At 36.0% G+C, this 24,304-nt stretch overlaps 1 protein-coding gene across 1 annotated transcript; it reads right to left on the bottom strand.

Moving 5' to 3' along the window:
• Positions 1-11,690: 11,690 nt before the first annotated feature.
• On the bottom strand, positions 11,691-16,164 carry LOC122312546 (soluble inorganic pyrophosphatase 1). Its single transcript, XM_043127195.1, has 9 exons — positions 15,899-16,164; positions 14,294-14,431; positions 14,187-14,215; positions 13,464-13,529; positions 13,023-13,130; positions 12,537-12,602; positions 12,331-12,451; positions 12,141-12,222; positions 11,691-11,983 (listed from the first exon to the last, which is right to left on the bottom strand). The coding sequence occupies exons 2-9, from the start codon at positions 14,427-14,429 to the stop codon at positions 11,941-11,943; spliced, it is 651 nt and encodes a 216-aa protein (XP_042983129.1). The 5' UTR covers positions 14,430-14,431; positions 15,899-16,164; the 3' UTR covers positions 11,691-11,940.
• Positions 16,165-24,304: the final 8,140 nt, after the last annotated feature.

Genomic DNA, 24,304 nt, shown 5'->3' with positions numbered 1-24,304 from the left:
GTTTTAGAATGCAGATCCAGAACATGTTATCAAAATATCATAGTGACAGTTCAAAATGTTCATATTCAAAAGTCATTTGGCATAGCATAACTAAACATCATCATCTTATCATATCATATTAGAGCATCATATAAGAACTGAGAGCATGTTTAACCCTAGCGGTAGGGTTGTGCTATTCCCATGGCCAAACCAGGCAGTATCAGAATGTGAATCTTTCTCTTATTTATTCTTGGAGCCCCGAGTGTGCACATAAGAAAAACCACACAGAAAAACCACTTTTATTTCAAAAGTGAGTGCACTCAGAAGTAGAGATGTTGGTACCAACAATATAACAAAGGCCATAATTTTATACTCGTGTTAAGGTCAGAGTAGAGTAGAGTAGAATCAAAACTATATAAAGAATTAGAATGTTATGCCAAAGGTTTTCAAATGCCACATTATATCAAAATAGAGTACTAAACATATTCATATCATCTTCACATAATCAAAACAGATTCAGAGTATCTTCACATAATCAAAATAGATTTAGAGCATCTTTTCGTAATCATGCCAAAAAGTTTCAAATTTCATATTTGCTCTTTTTGTGTAGTTTAGAAATATAGTGTTAAGACTTTGCTCATGTCTACACCAGTTTTGACAAAAATATATTTCTCTTTTCTTATTCAGATACAATGAGTGATGCAAAACAAAATGATTAAGGTTGTTTTCCAATTTTTCTTTTCGTTACAAAACATGCATATTTTTCATAAATCAACCTTAGTCCATCTCTTTTTACGCAAAAGATTTAGCATAGGAACCCTGCTTACTTAGAATTTTTAACTTTTCTGAATTTTTTCAAAACAGTGCCAGGAGAGTATCAATCATCACCTATAAAATAGTCACGTAACTTCCTTAAATTTCCAATTGTACACATATTTTGATATTTAAGCTTGAAATACTAAAATAACCTATTTCTCCTAAAAAATTCTAAAATTCTTATAACTCTAAAATATCATCACTTCACAAGTTCATTGATATCCAGCTAACTTTTTTGACTAATACTTTAACTCTAAATTATTTCTGTAAAATAAAGTGTATGGCCAACATATTTAGTCAATTAAAACTAAGCCCACATAAAATACATCTCCACTTAATATTCACTTCACATAATCCCAACCCAAACGCAAGTCCAAACTTTCATCAAGTTTGACCCAAATTAAATCGAACATCCCACTAGCATAAAAGTTTAGGATCATACTAGCATTAATATAAATTATGAAGGGCACTAGTGGAAAGGCTGAAAATAAAAAGAAAAGAAGCAATATAACACTTGGAGATCTCATGGTCGTGCAACGGACTCACCGTGACAGGAGCAATGAGTGGAGGGTAGGTGGCTGGGCGTGGCGGCAGAGCACCGGGATGTTGAAATCCCCCCAAGTATGCATACCCACATGTGTAGCCATTGAAAGTCCTTTGTTGTATTAGGACGCCCAAGTCTCTTGCAGCAATTGTAGGTTTGTCCTCTGAAGATTCTCCTATAAAAGGAGAGCTTATTTGTGTAAAATGGCGTGGGAAAAAATTAGAGAAAGAGAGGACGTGAGAGAGAAATTTGTTGAGTGTTTGTAATCTGATATAAACTCAATAAAAGAGGCTCCAGTGGATGTAGGCAATTTGTTGAACCGCTTAAATATTGTCTTGTGTGATTTTAGACAAGCCAGAGGCGTAATAATTGGTATCAGAGCTTTGGTTTGTGCTGTCCAAAAATCAAGTTGATCGAAATTAAATTTTGATAACTCTAGGGTGTTCCTCGCGTCCAGATGAATTCGTTATTAGAAACGGAATCAAAAAAGGAGGTCGGAGGAGCTCACACACGCCCCGAGAAGTAGGTGAGTGAGTCCACGCACCTCACTCGCAGCTGGAGGTTGAAGACTATTGAAAAGCACGCTCCCATGCGCCCATGCACGCAGAAGACTGAAAAGAATGCTCCCACACTTCCATGCGCCCACACACGCAGACACGCCCAAAGGTTGAAGACGCGTGAATCACACACTCCCCACGCACCCTAGAGGCCTTAGTGCATGTAAGTCATGAGCCCACGCTCCCTAGCTACTACAACACGTGTAAGCCAAGCTCCCACGCGCCCACCAGACGCCCTACTATAGCGCGTGCATCTTATGTGATAGATGATCAGGACTGTTCATTTTTCCAAATCCTTGTTGGGCTTGATCTAAGCCATTTGGAGTTTGATTTCAACGATCAAATAGTGCTTTCCAACTATTTGCATCATTTCAGACTCATCCGTACGGTTAGAATTTTGAAATTTATTGTCTAAATTTTTTAAATTCATATGAAAGGTTCTGGAAGAGATAGGAACTCTGAAAATGCCAGTAGTTCTGGGTGTTAGTCCACAGTGTCAAATGCCAAGTTTGAAGTTGAAAAGTTTGATGGAACAAGCAACTTCGGCATGTGGCAGTGCGAAGTTATGGACGTTTTGATCCAACAAGAGTTGGATATTGCATTGAAAGAAAAGCCAGATGATATGACTGAAAAGGATTGGAGGAAGCTTAATACTCAAGCTTGTAGTACAATCCGGTTATGCCTTACCAAAGAACATAAGTATTTTGTCATGAGAGAGACAAATGTAAGGGAACTTTGACAGAAATTGGAGGATAAATTCATGAAGAAGAGCATTGAGAGCCGTTTGCACTTGAAGAAAAAGCTTTTCAGATTCCAGTTTCGTGAAGGTATTTTTATGTCTGAACATCTGAATAGTTATAATTAAATTCTTGCTAATTTATTAAATTTGGATGTTGAAATCCAAGATGAAGATAAAGTTTTACTTTTGTTAAATTCCTTGCCTGATACATAAGAGCATTTAATTACTACACTACTGTATGGGAAGGAAAAGATCAATTTTGACAATGTATCTAGTTCTTTAATTAGCAATGAGTACCGCAGAAAAGATAAGTAGGTACAACTAGATACATCAAGTGAAGCGTTAACAGCAAGAGGGAGACCATAGTTGAGGTATCTTGGAAAGAAGAAAGGTTTTCAATCGAAAACCCAGGCCACATCACGTGGTTCATCATTCGGAAGAAAACTTGCCGGAGACGAGTGTTCCTTTTCTCACAACAAAGGATATTGGAAGAAGGATTGTCCCAAGCTGAAGGGACAACAACAGAATCAACCCACCATAGCCAATGTCGTGGACGTAGATGACGATTCAGATTTTGCCTTGACAAGTTCATCATCCATTTGTTATTCCGATGAATGGATTATGGATTCTAGATGTACCTATCACATGTGTTCCAATCGGGACTGGTTTACTGACTTCACAAAGATTGAGGGTAGAGCAGTACTTATAGGCAATGACAGTGCCTGTAAGACTTAGGGAATAGGTAGCATTCGATTAAAGTTGCACGATGGCAGCATCAAGACTCTGACAGAAGTTCGGTACGCTCCAGACTTGTAGAAGAATCTCATCTCATTTGGATCTCTGGATTTAAAGGGATTCAAAATCACCATTGAAGATAGAACTCTCAAAGTAGTAATGGGAGTTCAGATGGCTATGAAGGGTTTGAGGCGAGGAAACTTGTACTTCTTATAAGTAAGTACTGTTGATAGAAGAGCTTCCACATGCTGTGAGAAGCTAGATAAGACTGATGACGACACCACTAGTCTTTGGCATATGCGTATGGGACACGTTGGAGAAAAAGTTTTACAAACACTAGTGAGGCAAAGCTTACTTAAAGGTGCCAAGACTGGTAAATTGTCTTTCTGTGAGAACTGTGTATTGGGGAAGTAGAGGTGAATCAAGTTTGAAACTGTTGTACACAATGCATAGGGGATACTTGACTATGTACATTTCGATATTTGGGGACCTACCAAAAATGCATTTTTGGGAGGTAAGCATTGGTTTGTAACTTTTGTAGATGATTATTCTCGTCGTGTGTGGGTGTATACGATGAAGAATAAAGATGAAGTGTTGAAAATCTTCCTTGATTGGAAGAAAATGATTGAGACTCAGACTGACAGAAAAATCAAGCGGCTCAGATCTGTTAATGGAGGTGAGTACACTTCAGACCCCTTCATGGAAGTATGCCGGAGAGAAGGAATTGTTAGACACTTCATGGTACGGGGTACACTGCAGCAGAACAGTATGGCAGAACGGATGAACCGTACTTTAATAGAGAAAGTGCGATGTATGTTATCGAATGTTGGATTCAGTAAACAATTTTGGGTTGAAGCTGTGACATATGCCTACCACCTCATCAACTGACTACCCGCAGCTGCCAATGATGAGAAGACACTCATTGAAATGTGGGAAGGTACACATGCTACTAATTATGACTCTTTACACGTTTTTGGATGTCTAGCTTACTATCATGCTAAAGAAAGTAAGCTTGATTCTAGAACCAAGAAAGCAAAATTCTTAGGCTTTAGTACTGGTGTAAAAGGGTATAGACTCTGTGCATAGAGTCTAAAAGGGTAATAATCAATAGAGATGTTACATTTAATGAATCTGAGATGTTTAAGTCACATAAGCATAAAGATTCCAATGAAGGCAGCCATGATGGCGAAACACCAGATGATTCGCAGAATGTGAAGTTTATTACTTCAAATGATTCGGGAGAGTATGGACAAGATAAGGTTGATAGTCCAGTCACAGTACCTCCACGTCAACCCGAATCAATAGCAACTAACAGGTCGAGACGAGAGAAACGTGTACCGACACGTTTTGCAGACTATGTGACATATGCATTACTAGTTGAAGGGGGTGAGATCCCAACCACTTACAGAGAAGCCATACAGTCCAGTGAACAAGCTGAATGAACAAAGTGGATGAATGAAGAGATGCAATCTCTTCACCAGAACCAGACTTGGGAGCTTGTGCCGCTTCCACAAAGAAAGAAGACAATTGGCTGTAAGTGAATATTTAATTAGAAAGATGATCAAAGCTGATAAAAATGGAGTATGATACAAAGCTAGGTTGGTATCCAAGGGCTACGCTCAGACAGAGGGAATTGACTATAGTAAAGTATTCTCTCCTGTTGTGAAGCATTTATCTATTCAGATATTGCTAGTTTTGATTGCACAATATGATCTTGAGTTAGCACAACTTAATGTGAAGACAACTTTCTTACATGGTGATCTGGAAGAGGAGATTTATTTGTCTCAACTAGAAGGTTTTAAAGAAACTGGAAAAGAAAATTGGGTCTGTAGTCTAAAGAAGTCACTTTATGGCTTGAAGCAGTTACCTTGGCAATGGCACAAGCATTTCGACCGCTCTATGATGGACCTGAAATACACTCGTTGCCAATACGATCACGGTGTATATTTTTGAAAACTTTCAAATGGATCTTTCATTTATTTGCTTTTATATGAAGATGATATATTAATTGCATGTAAAAGCAAGGGGGAGATAAATCGTTTAAAAACTTAGTTGAGTCATGAGTTTGAAATGAAAGATCTGGGAGAAGCACGAAGAATATTGGGGATGGAGATTAGCAGAGATACGATGAAAGGTACAGTTCACCTTACTTAGAAGCAGTATCTGAAGAGAATACTGCAACGCTTCAACATCGACTTGAAGACGAAGCCGGTGAGTACTCCTATGGCCCTATATTTCAAGCTCGGTGCATTGCAGTCTCTAAAAGATGATGAAGAGCGGAACTACATGAGGAATGTCCCATATGCAAGTATTGTTGGAAGCTTAATGTATGTCATGGTGTGTACACAACTTGATATCTCCTAGACTGTTAGCTTAGTTAGTCGCTATATGCATAATCTTGGAAAGGCTCATTGGCATGCGGCAAAATGGATTCTATGGTATATTTTAGGGACTGTAGATATTGGTTTGAAGTTCAAGAAGAGTGAAAATAGTCTAGTAACTGGATATGTTGACTCAAACTATTCAGGTGATCTTAACAAATACCGATCGACAATTAGATATGTGTTCAGTATGGCTAAAGGACCAGTTAGTTGGTGATCAACTTTGTAGTCTACAATTGTACTATCATCCATTGAGGCTAAATACATGGCTGTAATAGAAGCCGTGAAAGAAGCCATTTAGTTGCAGGGACTGGTAACAGACTTGGGTTTTAAGTAGCAAGAGGTTACTGTTTACTGTGACAGTCAAAGTGCAATTCATTTGGCCAAGAATCAAGTGTATCATTCTCGAACAAAACACATAGATGTCCGATTTCACTTTGTATATGAAATATTAGAAGAATATGACATCAAACTTCAGAAGATTGGCACTAAAGATAATCCAGCAGATATATTGACGAAAATTGTCACAGGGATCAAGTTCCAACACTGTTTGGACTTGATCAATATGGTACACTACTAAGCACCCTCAGGTGCAATGGAGCACATTCGATAGCAGAAGTCTCTCATGTCAAAGGAGGAGGTGCATTCATCTAAAAAATGAATCAATTTGTAAGCAGCTTAGTATGGCATACTTGGGTGAAGGGGGTGATTGTTGAAATCCCCCCAAGTATGTATACCCATATATGTAGCCACCAAAAGTCCTTTTTTGTATTAGGACACCCAAGTCTCTTGCAACAATTTATGGCCATAAATTGTTGCACCAAATTCCCTTGGTCAACAATTGCAAGTTTGTCCTCTGAAACTTCTTCTATAAAAGGAGAGCTCATTTGTGTAAAATGGTGTGGGCAAAAATCAGAGAAAGAGAGGACGTGAGACTGAAATTTGTTGAGTGTTTGTAATCTCATACAAACTTAGTAAAAGAGGCTCCAGTAGACGTAGGCAATTTGTTGAACCACTTAAATATTGTCTTGTGTGATTTTGGAAAGGCCAGAGGTGCAACACGGGAGAGGGAGAGGAAGAGAGAACTGTCACTCATGGCGGAGAGAGAGAGAGAGAGAGAGAGAGAGAGAGAGAGAGAGAGAGAGAGAGAGAGAGAGAGAGAGAGAGAGAATGTAGTGAGAGAAAGAGAGGGAGAGAGAGAGTTTTATCAATGGAACAATCGAGAGGGGTGGAGATACCGTGTGATGGTGGCTCACGGCGGCATGAGGTTGGGCATCGTTGTTCAGGGCGGTGCAAAGGCATCATGGGCTTGTTGGCTTCTTGGTTGTGGCATTGGCAGAATGCTCTATTTCGGATGTAGTAAAATAGAGGAAACATGGAGGCTGGTGGGGTTGCTGTGTGGAGGAAACTAGGGCTTCCATGGTGGTTGGATGGTGGCATCCGGTGGATTTCCTGGTGAGGAACTCTACTGGATCATGTATACGTGATAGGACTAGTTTGCTTTTTGCGTGGTGTAACTTAACTTGTTGTAAGGGACGTTCGAGGCTTATAGTGGTCTCCATGGTGTGCAAGAGGGACTACGCTGGTGTAGTGGCTTAGACCTAGGTGATAGAAGGGCTGAGGCTATCATGGGGTATACACTCTGGAACATGGTGGCTCATGGGGGTGCCGTGCAACCATAATAATAGAAAATCGAGTGGATGTTTGAGGTGGTCACGGGGAGGGTGGTGGTGCATGGGTTTAGATGATGGCTTTCTTGATTCGCAGTGTGTCTTCGCAAGTTGAGATGTTGTGCATGGGTTCTCGGTGAGGGGAAAGAGAAGGTTTCACATCCATGGAGGTTGGCTGCTGCTTTGGTTCAATGAACATATAAAAAGGGGAGGGCAGTTTGTTGTGTGCAAGGGTTGAACGTGGGTTTGGTGTGGTTTGCGGTTTCCTTAATTTGTGTGGAGAGGTTGGGTGAGGATTGGAGTAACATACGACAACCCTAGATTTTGATTGAAGATAATAAGTGAATGAGACTATCCACTGGAACACCTATACATACTTGGGTGACAGGTCTAGGTGTTTTTATAGCATGCGGGTTGGGCCTTCCTCATGAGTTGTGCATTTAATAGTTCAAACTATGATATAGGGCTTGTCTATAACTTTATGGGTTAAGTCACTTAATAATTAACGGGTCGATCTTAAATTTCAAAATGAGCCCAACTTATCTGATGACCCTTTCAGCTTATAAAATAATAGTTGCGCCTATAACCAATTAGATAGGGTCAACTTGGCCCGTAAATTTTTAATGGAATTTTTGTCCAATTATTGAGCCCAATAAAACTCTTATAATCTATCACAAAAATGTTATGGGCCTGAGGTCTTTCTAAAATTACCCGACTAATCTAATTTGGTCTTCTATAAATATTGACCCATTAATATTATCAAAAATCATCAACTACACCTCCTTGACTTTAAAATAAAAATTTTAGGCCTATGGGCCTAACTAAATTTCAATAAAATAGATTTTTGGGCTCATACTAATATGGCCCAATAATTTATCCATTTTTTTCCTATTAAATTTTGGATAGGTCTTCACAATTTGTTATCCAAGATGAATGTGCATTATATATACACATAATCTTAAAGGGAACTAGTATGGATTCAATATGCATATATGTAATTTTCTCATTGGTTGTACAATACATTCATACCTTGTTTCGACATTTATATACATATATATATATATATATATTATATACAAAGGCATTTCTTGTAAGTAGAACAATCAAGAATAAAAAAAAATTGTTTTTCTCTACCAGTTAATATCTTCTCTCTCCTTTGTTTCAAGGAGTTTGATGGTGGTGATTGTGTAAGTTGGTGAGGATAAAAAGACGATAAACCTAAAAAATATTAGTTGGGAAAATGGAGAAGGATCCTGCTAGTGGGCGGCCCAATGTTTATCGCCGGGCTTAAAAATTTGTTAGTTCTTTTTTGTTCATTTTCTTTTATAGATTTTTTTAACATACTTAATCATTAAGAGAAAACTATAAAAAATACACAATTTTATTAATTTTCTTAATCATTAAGTAAAATATTTAAAAGAAAAAATTAAAATGCATGAGCAGTATGATCGAGGGGGCAAATTCATGGATTCAATTAGCGTTTTTCAATGGAGAATATGGAAGATGGGGGGTAGATAGAAGGGATGGCTTGAGAATACTAAGGGAGGGGTCAAATAGTGACAAAAAAGAGGGCCTGCGGCTCCTTCCCAAGAATCCAATTAAATAAATAATATCATGATCAGCATCATGAGTGTAACTTTCCCAGCAAATATCTGCTTTTTAAACTTTTCCCTTTTCAGGTGATGGAAGGCATATCTGTCCCACAATTCAACAAAAACAAAGGAAGGAAAAACAAACAAACAGCCCCACCCCATTAATCTTGTAACACCCAGGCTCACAGTGAAGCCCAAGCCCGTAGAAACCGTAGATTTTTATTTTTATTTTCTTTTTCTTTGTTTTATTTTTTCCCTCCTTCCCATGTATCACCAGGAACTCGATAATGCCGAGTACCTTGTAGGTTGACTTCAGCTACTCCAACTCACCTGAAGTCAATGTCGACTGCCAAGAACGACCATCAAACCTTAGGGACTTGGTGCGAACCTCAAGAGGGTTGATACCCCTTGGGGTTCGAGAGGCGCCAGGAGGATTAACATAGTTGGAGCTTCGGGGAGTAACACGGGAAGGGATCTTGGGAGCCATGAGAATATGAAGATAGAGGAAAAAGAGGCAAGAAACACATAGAAGACGGAAAGGAACGAAAACACAGAACATGCAAAGGATTTAGAGAAGGGAGATGATGGCAAAGAGTGCAAGTAGGCCCCAAATGATGAAGAGGTCAAGGCTTAAACATTGGGACCCATCTTCTAGGAATGCATGCGCCCCATGAGACCAACAAGACCAGCAAGATGAACACGAATCCTGTAGCGCGTACTGTAAGATACAACGTGGGAGAGGAAGAGCCGCCTAACACCATTAATGTGAGGGAAATTGAGCCAACATGGATACTTAAAAGATGGATCATTCATGGGGGATTTGTTAATAGAGAGAGGATTTGTGTGTCTAAACATTGGGATAGTAACGAGTAGAGATGCGACAATTTTTTTCATGAAATCCCCAACGAAAGGTGCACACTATTCCCGATAAAATTATAAGAGAGGAAAAGGTGATTGACCCTTTTCTTGAAAGATAAGCTACTTCCCATTCGAGCTATCTTGTATGGATCCGGCTTTGATTTCCAATTGAAATGTATGCTTCTTGTTCCTTCTGTTCAATAAGAATACGAGAAGAGGAATAATTGCCCATTTCAAAGGCATGGAAGTTCAACAGACAACCACGTAAAGGAAGGAACAAGAAGAGAAGGGTGAAAAGAAATTCCCACCGAACTAGTCCGATAGGAATTGGTAGGATAACTTTAAGGGAATTTTCCTTCCTTTAGGCTCATGAAGAACCACGAGGGGCCTAACCCGACCCAATGATCCTTTTCTAAGGGAATCCCTTCATCCCTTTGGAATACCTGACCCGCAAGCTAAAGAAATCTTTGAAGCAACCCCCATGTGGTAAAGATGAATGATAGGGACAAATGGGAATCGATGCCCTGGCACCCTCGGTGACACCTAACACTCAAGGATCTATACCTACAAGTGAGCGGGAAACGCATATGGCCCTTGATTCCCTATTAGAGGGTATGGGGGAATGTAGTGCCTACTAGGCTTCAAGCCACATTAAATGATCCTGACAACTCAGTAGAAACGATGAGAACTCCTTGACATGGAGGATGAGATGTCCCCATAGCAACCTTGTATAAAAGTTGACCCCTCAGGTATGAAGAAGTCTCTCTAAACTCTCGCACTCTAGCACAAACTATTAAGGAAATTTACTAATTTAAGCATCAGAAACTTCCCGACTACCACCGAGCCCCCTATGTTTTTTTGATTGTGTAGGTATAAAGGCCCAGACCCAAGTCATTGAAAATATACCCAAACGTGTACGAAACACAAAGTTAACATATAGACTAAGTGATTAAAATAATTATTTTAATAGTTTAGATATAGGAGTAGATAATACAATGTGGGTTGTATTTGAAATAGGATATGCAAAATAGAAAAAAGTGACTTTTTATCGTTAAATTTTCTAAATATTTGTAGGTTGACAACCTGTCGAGACTGCTATTTGCGTTTTTAAGATAACTATTCAGTTAAAAAATTTCAATTGAGATCAAATGTAATAACATTAAGCCATTTCTATTTATAAGATAGTTTTTAATAATTATTATTTTAGATTCAATATTCTCAGAACATTGAGGTGTAAATAACATTCACGTTTTGATTTACGGGAAATATTTCAATTTCAGCAGAAATTTTGAGTTTTGACTTGTACATTCCTCTTGCAGCCCAAGGAGCTAACATGAAATCGAACATAATGAATGGAGCATTGCTTTTAAGAACTAGGGAAGATTTTCGCAAAGAAAAATACTTTAGCCACAAAGAGATTATACACAAATAAACTCACAAACTGATGTGGCTTGATGTGGTATGTCAGATTGTAAATTTACTTTTATTACAAATCAGATCTAATGGATTTCATGAAACCATATTAGTTTATAGATTTATTTTGTATAATTTTTTTATGTTTGTAGCATTTCTCTTTAGCAAAATCTTGAAACCACGACACGGACAATTACTCAAAGGTAGGGGCCGCAAGCTGGTCATCCGGCGGGAAGGGGGAAATCACAATATATATATATATATATATATATATTTGAAAAATAAATTATTATAATTTTTTTTTTTTTTCAAAAATAAGAGAAAAAAAAACAGTTTTTATTTATTGACTGCCACGTGTCTTCCGTTTAGTATAATGGAGGAAATTTGTGAGAGAGCTAATCCAAAATTTGTCAAAACATAAGCGGGTATTTATTTAAAAATAAATAAAACACCTGATCAAGTATTCCTTAAATAAGGTTCCAATTGAAGCACATCATGTAAGAAATGCTCCCTTAACATTCCTTCTCAACTCGGTTGATCAAATAAAAAACCATAAAAAAATACCCAAAATTACAACAAATAAGACAGGAGCTTCTCATAACATCTTCAGTCATCATTGATACTTATTCTAGACATAAAATATATAGCCGATGTGCCTATCGCCTCAAGGTGTGCAGAATGTACTCAGCATAGAGGTCCCTGCATCAATTTTAACATACGAACTTTAGTTTGTGCAAGTGTGGAAAATTGCTCAGCAAATCATATTATTTGGAAGAGAAATCTGACAGATGCTTATTTGATTCGATGAGGATCAAAATGTCCATTTAACTGCATGCTCCCATGTTGCTAGACTTACATTGAGTACTGGATGGCTTCAATGGCAGTTGTTGAAGGTAAAAAGTCATTGACTGCAACCTCTTTGTTCTCATTCTTCTTGTCTGCCAAATATATCACGAAACATCCCACATATTATATACATTAACATCAAAAACTTACGAATCTAAAGTTGGGAAACAAGTTTTAGATGTAATAGTTCAAAAGGTTACAGTCTTCAAAGAAGCGGCGGATCTCAGACAAGCGATGAGGAGCAAGCTCTTTGATGTCAGTATAGTGCTTATACTCCGGATCATCAGCACACACTGCAATTATCTTATCATCTTTCTCTCCCTGGATTGAAGGCACAAAGCTGTTATTACCAAAATAAGACATGAAATTCCAAATGTTCTCTTTGTTCAGCTCTTTGAAGGTGTACCTGGTCAATCATAGGCATAAGTCCTATGGCTCTGGCTCGGAGAAAGCAACCAGGAAGGACGGGCTCCTATTCAAGTCACAGACGGTTTAAGATGGTATTGTTAACATGAAGCTCAAACATGCAAACATCAATAATTCTCTAGTAAATTGACAACATAGTAAGTGGTGGTAAATTCATCACTGGCAATTTATTTGGTAGATTTGTGAAAATTTTGTTGAATACTTCAACAAATTGCACTTGTGTCTCTATATATGAAAAACCCAGGAATTTACAGTTTGTATTCAGGGATCTCTGGAATGGAATATAGGTAAACATTGGAACTTTATACAAAAAATTATTCTTTTGTATACTCAATAAGAAATATGTCAAGAATCAATATCAGAATTATCTAGAGAATATGACAGTGAGATTTATTTTTCAACACTCAAAGAACTGAGAAATGAGAATTTTCTATTGAATACATAAATAGGAACAATAAAAAATTACCTGCATGAGAACTAAAACATCCAATGGATCATTGTCTTCACACAATGTGCGAGGAATGAAACCATAGTTATGAGGATATACTACTGATGAATACAAAATACGGTCAACCTGAGCAATTGATGCAGATGGTAAGATCAATCTGATGGAAGAAATCAAATCAAAGTACAAGGTAGCAAAATGTAAGAACTAAGATTCTCCCAGAATAGAAGTATAACTCAAAAACCCTTCCAAAGATGTCCTCATTCAGCAGAAACACCCACCCTTTTTGTTGTAGTAGTGTGTCAGAGGGTGGATACTACATACAGTTGGTGGGGGGTATTTGGACTGGAAGCATTTTGAACCAACCGTCTCTAGTTAAGTATGCTTCAAGCAAAGCCGAAAGAATATACTTTTCAGACTAGCACTAAAATCTTCCATTTAAGAGGATGCAATGCTCAATACCTTAATTAGTCCTGTCTTCTTGTCAAGCTCATATTTCACCTTACTTCCCTTTGTGATCTCAACAACCTGTATCATTCCAATTAGTAATACAACAAAGAGATACGTTAGAATATGTGCCTGAAGAAAACGAGTTCCAATTTAAAAGTTGAAAATTCTTGCTAGGAAAGAGAAAGTACTGGAATTTTAAGAAGGCTGAGAAAAGTTGGCAGCTGGGAAATGGAGTCTAATTGATGTTGAGAATAATTTGCAAGGAACGGGGTGATGGTAACAAAATTAGCCTGCAGCACTGACATTTTACCCACTGGGATAAAAGGGAACACTGCTAGATTGGGTTGCATGGGAATGACCATAAAGAAGGTGTAACTGCTTTGATAATTCTTATTGGAGAAGTAATATTTGCATGCTGGGAAAGAGTTAGAGATTCATAAAGAAACAGAAATTACTGTGCTAAGATGGTGATCTTAATTGGATGCTAGAAATCTCACTTGAACATTCTTTTAGCATGTTACCGCCCAAAAAATAAAAAAACAAAGTTAATATCTTGTAGTATGTCCCCCTTCCTTCTAAAAATTGAGGGAGATTTTCGTTGCATTATTGGATGTGCTACAATCAATACAGAAAATACAGAAAAAAATTAAGGAAGACGAAAATCAAGGCCTGAACATGTTTATTCCCTTCGCTAACAAACCCCTTCATATTGTAAAGCCAAGTTCGAAAACATACACAGTTGAAAATATTAGGTGCTCCAGGTCCTGCAGACAAAGTTTTATGGAACAGAATTACTACCTTTAAGTTTATATGAACACTGAATATAGTGGGTTTATACATACCAATCTCGAGATCATGCCAAGGGTGTGCAGCAACTGATCTCCTTGACAAAGATGAAAGGATTCTCTCATTCAATCGGGGAACTGAACGTTGAACATGGTTTTCTTTAGCTTCAATTTCATGTGCCTCGTCACTCATCTCTAATAAGAAGCAGAAAAAAGTATCACACAGAATGCTTGATAAAATTAACGAAGCTGTGGACTCAGAAATTCTGGTTCTTAAATCAGGATGACAAATATGAGAATTAATTATTTCAGCAGTAGGAGGTGGCAATGCCATAATCCTTACGCAGTCTGATTGCAGCAAAGATTATATACAAATCACTCTAGAAGCAAATGACATTCAGATCAAACACACTCCCTTCTTGTGAAAATAGAATGTCAGGTGATATCGTGGATCAAGAGCCCATTACAAAACATGTGTTTGTGTGTGTGGGCCTGGTCCAAAATAACCACATTAAAGGCCCATATGTGTCATGATTTTATGGAGTCTACCAATGAAGTCATTCAAAATGCCTCACATCAATTAGTATGATCGAGGATGATAAAATCCAGAATAATATTGTTCCCCTATTAACATCTTAATTAAAATCTTATGAGACCTACATATGATATGGCAAAATTTGATTTATAACATATGTTTAAAATTACAATCTTTTACTAATCAAATTATAAAAAAAGAGTTATGCTATTTACAAGTCTAGAGTGTAACACACCACTTAGTGTGGACCCATTATATTCATAAAAAATGTCAAATTACCAATACTGACACGACAGACTTCCATATCATTTTGGTATGCTTGGAGCTCAATAAAAAGGTTTGCAAATTAAAGTTATTCTTTGGGAATTCACATCCCTAATTATCAAAAAGTTGCGATATACCTCATTTTTCCTTTTAAATTAAAAGATAAAAAATTACATCAGAAAAAGCAAACACAATAAATTACATCTTTTAAATTAAAAGAAATACCAATTTTTCAACAAACGGTTTTTAAAATAAATATTTATTAGAAAAAAATTTCTTAAAAAATCACGTTTGTTACCTTTTATATATATATATTTTTTATTTTGAAATTAATTTTCAGTTTTTATGTTTTTAGTTCTTATTTTTGTTTCTTTAAATTCTCAACCTTATTTATTTAATTTTTTGTTTGAATTACATATCAAGAGCATTCATATCAGCATATAAATTAGAGGGGCTACATTGTAATTTTCTGAGAGTTTGAGGTGGTGATTGTCAAAATTGATTAAAAAGAAGGAAGAAAAAAAAAAAAGGTAGCCCCACGGGCCACAACCCACACGCATTAGAATGGCATGACTTGAATATACAAAATGGAAATGGATCCACCGTATTTAGGTGCAGATTATGACCTCAGAAATCGTCTGCACATACTACTATTGGAGATCAATCATGACGCCTACTCCAACAAATGACAATAATCCCAATAAAAAGAACGTTATTACGACTCTGCGTAAAGCAAGTAAAACCTAAGAACATATGCAAAGCGAAATCTGGCAATCTGGAAAAGGCGATCGAGAACATGCGATCCAAGAAAAAGACGGAAACGTAGTAGTGCAAGAAAAAAGAATAAATCAGTAGAAACATACCGAAAAATGTGGTAGATCGGAGGAGAGCTAGAAATATGGTTTTGGAAGAAAGGAGAGATAGAATATCGATGGGCGGAGGTCTTAACCCTGCACTACGGCCCCTCACATTTATAGAGAGAGAGCGATAGAGAGAGAGAGAGAGAGAGAGAGAGAGAGAGAGAGAGGATGGGGTTGGTCAATTCCACGAAGCCCTGCCTAGTTTCCGTTGGGGAGAGAAGTTAGCAGCGTCTTCCACCTGCTCTCCCCTCCAAATTTTCAAAGTCGGTTATTCTATAATGCTTAATTGCTAACATAATGGCCGTACTTTTTGTACCAAATATTAAAATAAAAATTCTGTTCAAAGTTATTTTTATTTATTGAAAAATGTTACTCTCATCTTTCATTCTTATATCGCTTGAATTTTTTTTTAATTTTTTTACTTAATAATTAAAAAAATATTCTTTTGAATAATATTATGACTTTTTAAATTTTTTAAAAATAAGTTTAAAATACTAAACAATACATTTAAAAAAACAAAAAATATATATCCTAGTGTGGGGATGTGACTGTAGAGCCACCCTTTTTATTTCACGAAAAAGTCTAGTTATAAGTATACTTATACACTAATATATACATTAATTTATTGTGATTGGTCAAAAAATATATTTTATTAAAAATAATGTTAATTTAAATTTTAAGTATGAAAGAATTAGTATTGATATGTAAATTAGTATACGATTTTACTTATACGTAGCAAAACTCTTATTTCACACATTTTTTAGTGTCATTGGCTGTACTTTAAAGGGACGCTGGCCACATTTTTTTCTTAATTTATTGTGATGATTTTTAATTTAGAAAAACGATATTACGTAAGAATCTTATAATATTTTTAAAAATATATAAATATAAGATTTATATAAAAAATAATTTTTTACTAATAAATCTTACTTTAAAAAAAAATAAATACACGTTATTTTTTTAATTTAAAAAATATATATTTTTATTTTTATTTTATTCAAAATGTATCAAAATCGCATTGATGGTAATGATGTTGTGTATAGCTAGTGTGTAGCACGGTCTTCATTACGAATTGACGTGACGTAAGAAAATTAGGAAAATGTTCCCATTCCTCTCATTTATACACTATGCTTTCTTGACCGACTTATTCTATTCAACAGTTTTATAATATAAATTTATTTCGCGTGGGTTTTAATTTTTTTTATTTCTTTTCTCTAAATAGATGTGTGGTACATGGTTATTAAATAGAATAAGATCTGGTTTGAATAACAAGATTTTTTTAACTCATCTCAATATTTAAACATTATAAATATAAATATTTTTTAATTTTTAATTTTTAATTATTTTAACTAATCATTACGTAACAATTATAACATTTTCAAAACTTTTAAATAAAATATAAAAAATAATTCAAAATTCTCAAATTTCAAAACAAAAAAAATATTTTAATAATATTTTAAATTTTTATCCCTTATTATTCAAAATCCTATAAAATATATTAGAGTAATACTACATACAGTCATAGAGTACGCAAATATCGTAAAATCACTTTAAAAAAGAGTAGGATTCAGTGGTAAAAAATTAATTAATTTTTTATATGAGTCATGTATTTACTCACTTTTTTAAAGAGATTATACAGTTCTTATGCACTCCAATATTACAAATATCATTTCTCAACATATTAACTCGTGTTTGAAAATATTTAGGTTTAAATGTTGTTTTGGGAGGAAATGATATAAGATTGGCTGAAATGAAACATATTTCTAAACATCTTCTAAGAAGGTTTAGATAGTGAGTTGAGATGAGATAAAAGTTGATAGTTGAACAACATATAGTTAGAATAATATTTTTTAATATTATTTTTATTTTGAGATTTAAAAAAATCAAATTATTTATTATATATTGTGTAAGAGTTTATGAAAGTTATAATAATTAAATGCGATGAGTTAAGAGTAGGGGTGAACATTTAAGCCGGCCGAATGGCCTGACCTGATATTCCGACCCGAACCGAAAAATAATAACCGGTCCGAAGCGAAACAAAGCGGAAGCGGGTATTTCCGTTTCTTGGTCGTTTGGTGCCGGTTCGGTTCGGGTAATTAACCGTTAACCGAATCAGCTTCATTCGATTAATGCACTTGTCTCTGGTTGGCTTTTCCTTCTCTGCAACCAAAATTTTAGTAACCCAAAACATCTTCGAAGTCCTCCGTGCGTTGAAGTATCCTCCCTCCGATCGCTTCCTCATTTTCAAAAATTCCATACCTACATGTTCCTCCGGAGACGATTGAGTCTGCTACACAAATCCTAGTACTGTTCGACGTCACAAAGGTAACTAAGAAAAATCACCAAGCATGCATAGTTAGATGTATGCTAAATCCCAGCACGTGTACACACGCTTAATAGTACATATATACATAGATAAAAACAATAGAGAGGCATAGACACTAGTGAAATTCATAAACGATCACCAACGATCCTTCAGAAACAAATTAGACTACGACTTTACTGATCTCATGATCATCAAGAATGGCAGTAGAGTTTTTGCATCGCCAAAACTATGAACCTAGACCCAGTTAGTCACCTATCAACTTATATACAGACATAAATGTATACTTATATGTAAAAAAAGGACCTTGTAATGAAGAGGAGCCACAGTGTTGGGACCAATGCCCTTCTCGCCAGTGCAAAGAGCCCTGAAGTTCTCAATGGTTCCCGGCACCACATCGTTGTAAAGCTCCACCACAATCCTCCCTTCCATCTAGTGTGGACATAACCTAGCAGAGGTCGAACATAGACGGGGAAATTCGTGAAGAAACCTTGAATTCTAACCTATAAGGTTGTCATGTTTGCTACGCTCTTGTCCATCTTATTAACTCAAACAAAGAAAGACAAAACTTGGATGATGTTCCTGCATGCATGCATGCAGTGTTGGTGATGCAATATATTTAAGGATATTGTGCTTTAAGTATGATCGATTATGTGAAAGAAGCGTTGGCTCAGCTTCTGATGCAAGCTTCTACGTGAAACTTGTTGATAGTGCCTAATGACTATATAAATTAACTATACATTATAGCTAAAGCTTTCACGGGAATAACAGTGAAAATGCAGAAGAAATTTCTTTACTTTTTAAAATATACGTATTTTCAAATTAAAAGTCTATGTACGTTTGATAGATTGATTGCAGTTTAAAAAAAAAAAATTAGACTGATTGTGATTTTACTAATGGTAAGTAGTTACAAACTCGTTTACTTCCAATGAACAAGCTCCATATCATAAAGAAGGTCGTACTGAAGCATGGGAACATGAGAAATTATGGCCGAAGGTGAGCAGTAGGCCAAGAAGCATATCTTTTACGTTGCTTTTTGTCTTTTTCTAAACCTATCTCTTTTATGGGTTCTTTCGGGAAGTTTCTAATGAAAGAGAAGGCAGTGAGTTGGTGACCGAATACATGAATGAAATATTGATGATTAGATTGATAGATTGACAGAAAGGTACTGTTCAATGTTTATTAATATCTGTGTGTCTCTCTTTCTGGACTCCTCTCTAACTGAGCTTTGAGACTCGCCACGATAAGTTCAAGTGCCTCATGTTCTTCCTCCTCGAGTTCCATCGCGATCACGTCATACCCCAGTTTCATTCCAGCTACGCGGAGCTCTCCAATGGTCGTCCCCACCTTGGTCCCAGACAACCACCGTAGAGACGTGGAGCATTGTTTATTATTTATTCCGAGATCAGTTCGGAATAACCGCTTCCGCCTGAATAAGCTTCGGGTTCGGTTAATCGGGTAACGGTGAAAAGCCGGAGAGCCTCATTTCGGAAGTGGAAGATTACGGGTCGGGTCGGAACACAGCATATCGGGCTGGGTGAACAGTCCTAGTTAAGAGACACTCTCTCAATCCAAACAACCCTTAATTCATTGACGTGGTCATCGAGTTCAAGCACAAGTGATTGTTACGCAATGTATCCAAGTGCATGGGAAAAAAGGTTTTGGAAGAGGAAAATAGTAAGAGCTAAGCTCAGTCTGATTTTATTGGTGAACGTAATTATTAATTTTTGAATAGTTTCTTAAATTTTATAATGAAAATATTACTTATAATTATATTTACATAATCATATATGTTGATGTATTAGTTATTAAAAATTTTAAAATTTAATATTAAAATTAAAAAAATATTGATAGAATTTGATTGTCAATCAAAATGTATAATATTGTATGAAAAATTATACATACTTATAGCACGAATCATTTACGAAAAATTTGATTTAATATTCTCTACGCTTATATATAGAAGCAACAACTAACTCTCTAGACGGATTATTGAGTATTGTTAAACTATCACCTTTTGTTTGTTACTGTTTTAAGCATTGGAATCTTAGGTATGGAGACGTTTAAGACGTATCGTCTGCCAAACTAACGATTTGCAGATAAACAGTTACAGTTGATAATGATGAGTCACGTCCATTACAAATACCTTACAATTGGCGAAAAGCAATGCATCAGTACTGGTTTTTGGAGGTTGACTTGGTGAGAGAGTCCGCATGTGATATGGAATATATTCCAATGCCTGGAAGATTTGCACTTGCTAGGGGGATTACAATGTCCGAAAACTGAGAACCTCTAATAAATAAATAATTATATTATTGGTCCAAATTTCTTCTCACCACGTTACCACTTGCGGGCATGTGCACGTTTCAAAGGTTGCCAATGGAACGTGCTCTTATCATTAGTTTGTACTCAATTTTTTAGTCAAATTAATGTAAATTTAATTTTTAAAACTTGGTTTTCCATCGTGTGGATTCTTCAAGTCATTTAAGCGTTTATTCAATTACACAGTCGGAATAATGTTTTTACAGCAAAAAGGAATCAAAGTACCCTTCAAAGATAGACGAAATGTGGTGTTAAATTTTTCTGGAAATAGCTTGAGGATGATTCGCGATGGGATTGTCAGCCGGTCGGCAACATCCGGATGTTATTGTCTAGTCTAGGTGGGTAATCACGAATTGAATACGTGGTAAATAAATTAACAGCGATATAAGTTGAAGTTTAGTTAAAAAAAAAAACTAATTACTAATTGTATGAGAGGTTTAAATTGGTAAACGTTCGTCCATATGATTACCTTACCTCTTATCTACTACCTAGTTTTTTTTTTTTTTTTTTCTTCTTCTTTCTTCTGCCTTCTGCTGTAAAATCATTGTCTTAGACCCAAATCCCTCTCTCAGAGGACCCTTTACATTTCTTCATTGGAAACCATTTTCCCAGACAAGGGATAAGCGGACCATTTCTCTAATTACTCTCTCTCAAGCATTGAAGAAGGCAAGAGATCAGAGAACCTCCTTATTACTTCTTTATTGGAAATGTTTAAAAACATGGGGATGATGTTAAAAGCCTCCGATCAGCCCATGCCTTTCTCTCACAACATACTCCCTATAGTTCTCTCCTTCTACCGCTATTGAAAAAGGAAAAATATAGTTACAAGTATAATTGTGTATTAATCTGTGCACCAATGTGATGATGTGATTGGTCAAAAAGTAAATTTTATTGAAAATAGTATTAATTTAAATTTTAAGTATGAATAAATCAGTATTGGTACACAGATTAGTACGCGACTGTACTTGTATGTAACAAAACTCATTGAAAAAAGGTTCATGGTATTGCTTTTTTTATTTATTTTTTGATTAGTCAGAGACCCCATTCAATTATGATGTTTTTTTAGATGGTTTCACAACCAGTCCTCCATAATTTGTGACTTTTTAGAGACTTATTTTTTAGTTAGCATATTGCTTTTCAGAATTATTCAAGTTGTTTCTGAACTTAGATGCTTGATATTAAAGCTTAGATTTTGGATTGTTGCATTTCTTTCTTTCTTTTTTCTTTCCTCAACGCAAGGGAGGCACACAGAGAGAGAGAGAGAGAGAGAGAGAGAGAGAGAGAGAGAGAGAGAGAGAGAGAGAGAGAGTTCTTGTCGATGAAAGTGACTGTCTCGTTTCGTTGCCGTTAATAACAGCTTTTGAGTGTGGATGAAATAGCTCAAATGCAGGGGTCCAAATGGATCTCAGGATTGTGATTTTGAATCTTGCTAGAAGTCAGAAGAAAGAACAAATAAAATAAAGCCACGTGGGCTAAGTAATTAATAAAACGTAAACAAAATGTATAGGTATCGTTACCCTAACAATATTAATATCCACGTGTCATTGTTATCTCCCAAATAATATTATACACCATTTGTTCATCACTTACTTCCAAGTACGATAAACCGAACATGATTTGTCGCTTGACTAAATAGTACATCTTAATAAAATATAAACAACTAATAACGAAGATAGGCCTCCGTTTCTATGACTCGGGCGGAATCGGTCATTCTTCCTCATGAAACTCTTCTTAGGCTACGTCTGTATCAAGGTCTACAGTTTCAATAAACGAAACCATAGGTATGTTAAACATTTATGACAATACTACTAATGAGAGACAATGCAAAAAAATATGCATTGTCAATCATTAGTAGTAATATAAATACCAATAGGGCTGAGCACCGATCAACCGGAGTAGGATTTTGGCTCCTCCGACTCCGACTCCGACTTTGTCAGAGGCCGAATCCGACCTCCAACTCCGACTCCGCTTACATCCGACTCCGCTCCGGCTCCGACTCCGACTTGTCGGAGCGGAGCCGGAGCGGAGTCGGAGTTGGGCTTTTTGTTGGGCTTTTTTATTGGGCTTTTTTTTAGACTTTTTTCTTTGACCCAATTAACATTTCAATTTTACAATTTACAACTCTAATCAGATTTGGGCTTCTATATCAATTTTTTTTTTAAAATATAATTTGAGATTTCTAATTTATCTAACCAAAATTATCACATTAAAAAATAAAACTAAATTCAAAATCTATCACTATAAACAATAAAACTAAATTCAAATGTGCAACCAAAATTAAAAACTAGATTAAAACTAAATACACACATTAAAATTACATAACCAAAATTAAAAACTAAATTAAAACTAAATACACACATTAAAATTACATAACCAAAATTACAACCTAAAATTAAAAATACATAACCAAAATTAAAACCTAAAATTAAAAATACTTAACCAAAGGTCCAAAATTACAACCTAAAATTAAAAATACATAACCAAAGGTTCAAAAAATGTCATTTTTCAACTTGTGCCTGAAAAAAAAAAAAAGAACGAAATTAGTAAAGAAATAAGATTCCATATAAATTTATAAAAATAAAGAAAAGAAAATTGAAATAAGATACCAGAAACAAGATTATCAATCCTCTTCACGAAGTAAGCTGGCCATAGAATTGGCTAATTCTGCATTAAGATGTTAAAGTATAGGAAATTAGTATTACAAAATGTTAAAATCAACTCATATAACAACTTAAAAAAATCTCTAAATACATTACCCGAGTCTAACTTATAGCTCTCTGCATCATCAATGGCTTCAGAATAATTTTGACTCAAGCATATGGGAGTACACTTCAACCAATTTTGCGAGCACACGAGAGCTTCTACAGTTCTAGGAGCCAAAGAACTCCTAAACGGATCTAGGACACGGCCTCCTGTGCTAAATGCTGACTCAGATGCAACGGTGGTGATAGGAATGGCCAAGATATCTCTTGCCATTAGAGCAAGAACTGGATACTTGGTGGAGTTGATTTTCCACCAAATTAAAATATCGAAACTCTCCGTAGGAATCTCAATGTTCTCCAACAAATACCGCTCTAACTCCGACTTACAATCCATCAAGGATGTTGTATGCTCTTTATGGAACTCCCTCAAAAAATCCAAGGGATCATAATCTGTAACAGTACTACTACTCCCCATTGATGCACTAGCTTCACCGCTTGGAGTTTTGTTAGCACCAGTTACGCATCCACCACCAAACTCTACATATGCCTCATACAAATATTCCATATCCCTCTTGAGAAGTGCAACAAATTCCTCACCCTTCTCCTCACCCAATGTTTTCTTGAACCAATATGCTTGAGTAACCAATTTGAACCGCGGATCAAGAATAGCAGCAATAAACAACAACCGATTGATTTTTTCAAGATCACCCCAATATTTATTATACTTTGTCTTCATTCTGAAAGCCATTGAACTCAAACGTCGATTACTATTGTCACAAAAATTATTCATGTGTTTATGAATGGCAATAAGCTCTTGGACATAATTATTTGATGTGACATATAGTGTACTAGAAATGCGTAATGTAACACCATAAAATATTTGAAGAAACTTCGAAAAGTTTTTTATGGTCTCCCAATCATTCGGCCCAGGAGCTCCTAGACCCTTTCTCCCATGTCCATCCTCAGACAAATAAACTCGTGAGTAGGGATCTTCATCAAGCAAAAGTTGGAAGGGTTTTTGATATTTCTCAGCCACGTCCAACATAAGAAAAGTCGAATTCC

The sequence above is a fragment of the Carya illinoinensis genome, chromosome 1, assembly GCF_018687715.1.
Source record: "Carya illinoinensis cultivar Pawnee chromosome 1, C.illinoinensisPawnee_v1, whole genome shotgun sequence".
Classification (NCBI taxonomy): domain Eukaryota; kingdom Viridiplantae; phylum Streptophyta; class Magnoliopsida; order Fagales; family Juglandaceae; genus Carya; species Carya illinoinensis.
Note: the sequence above shows the minus strand (reverse complement) of the source record. Positions and strands in the feature narration are given on the sequence as shown.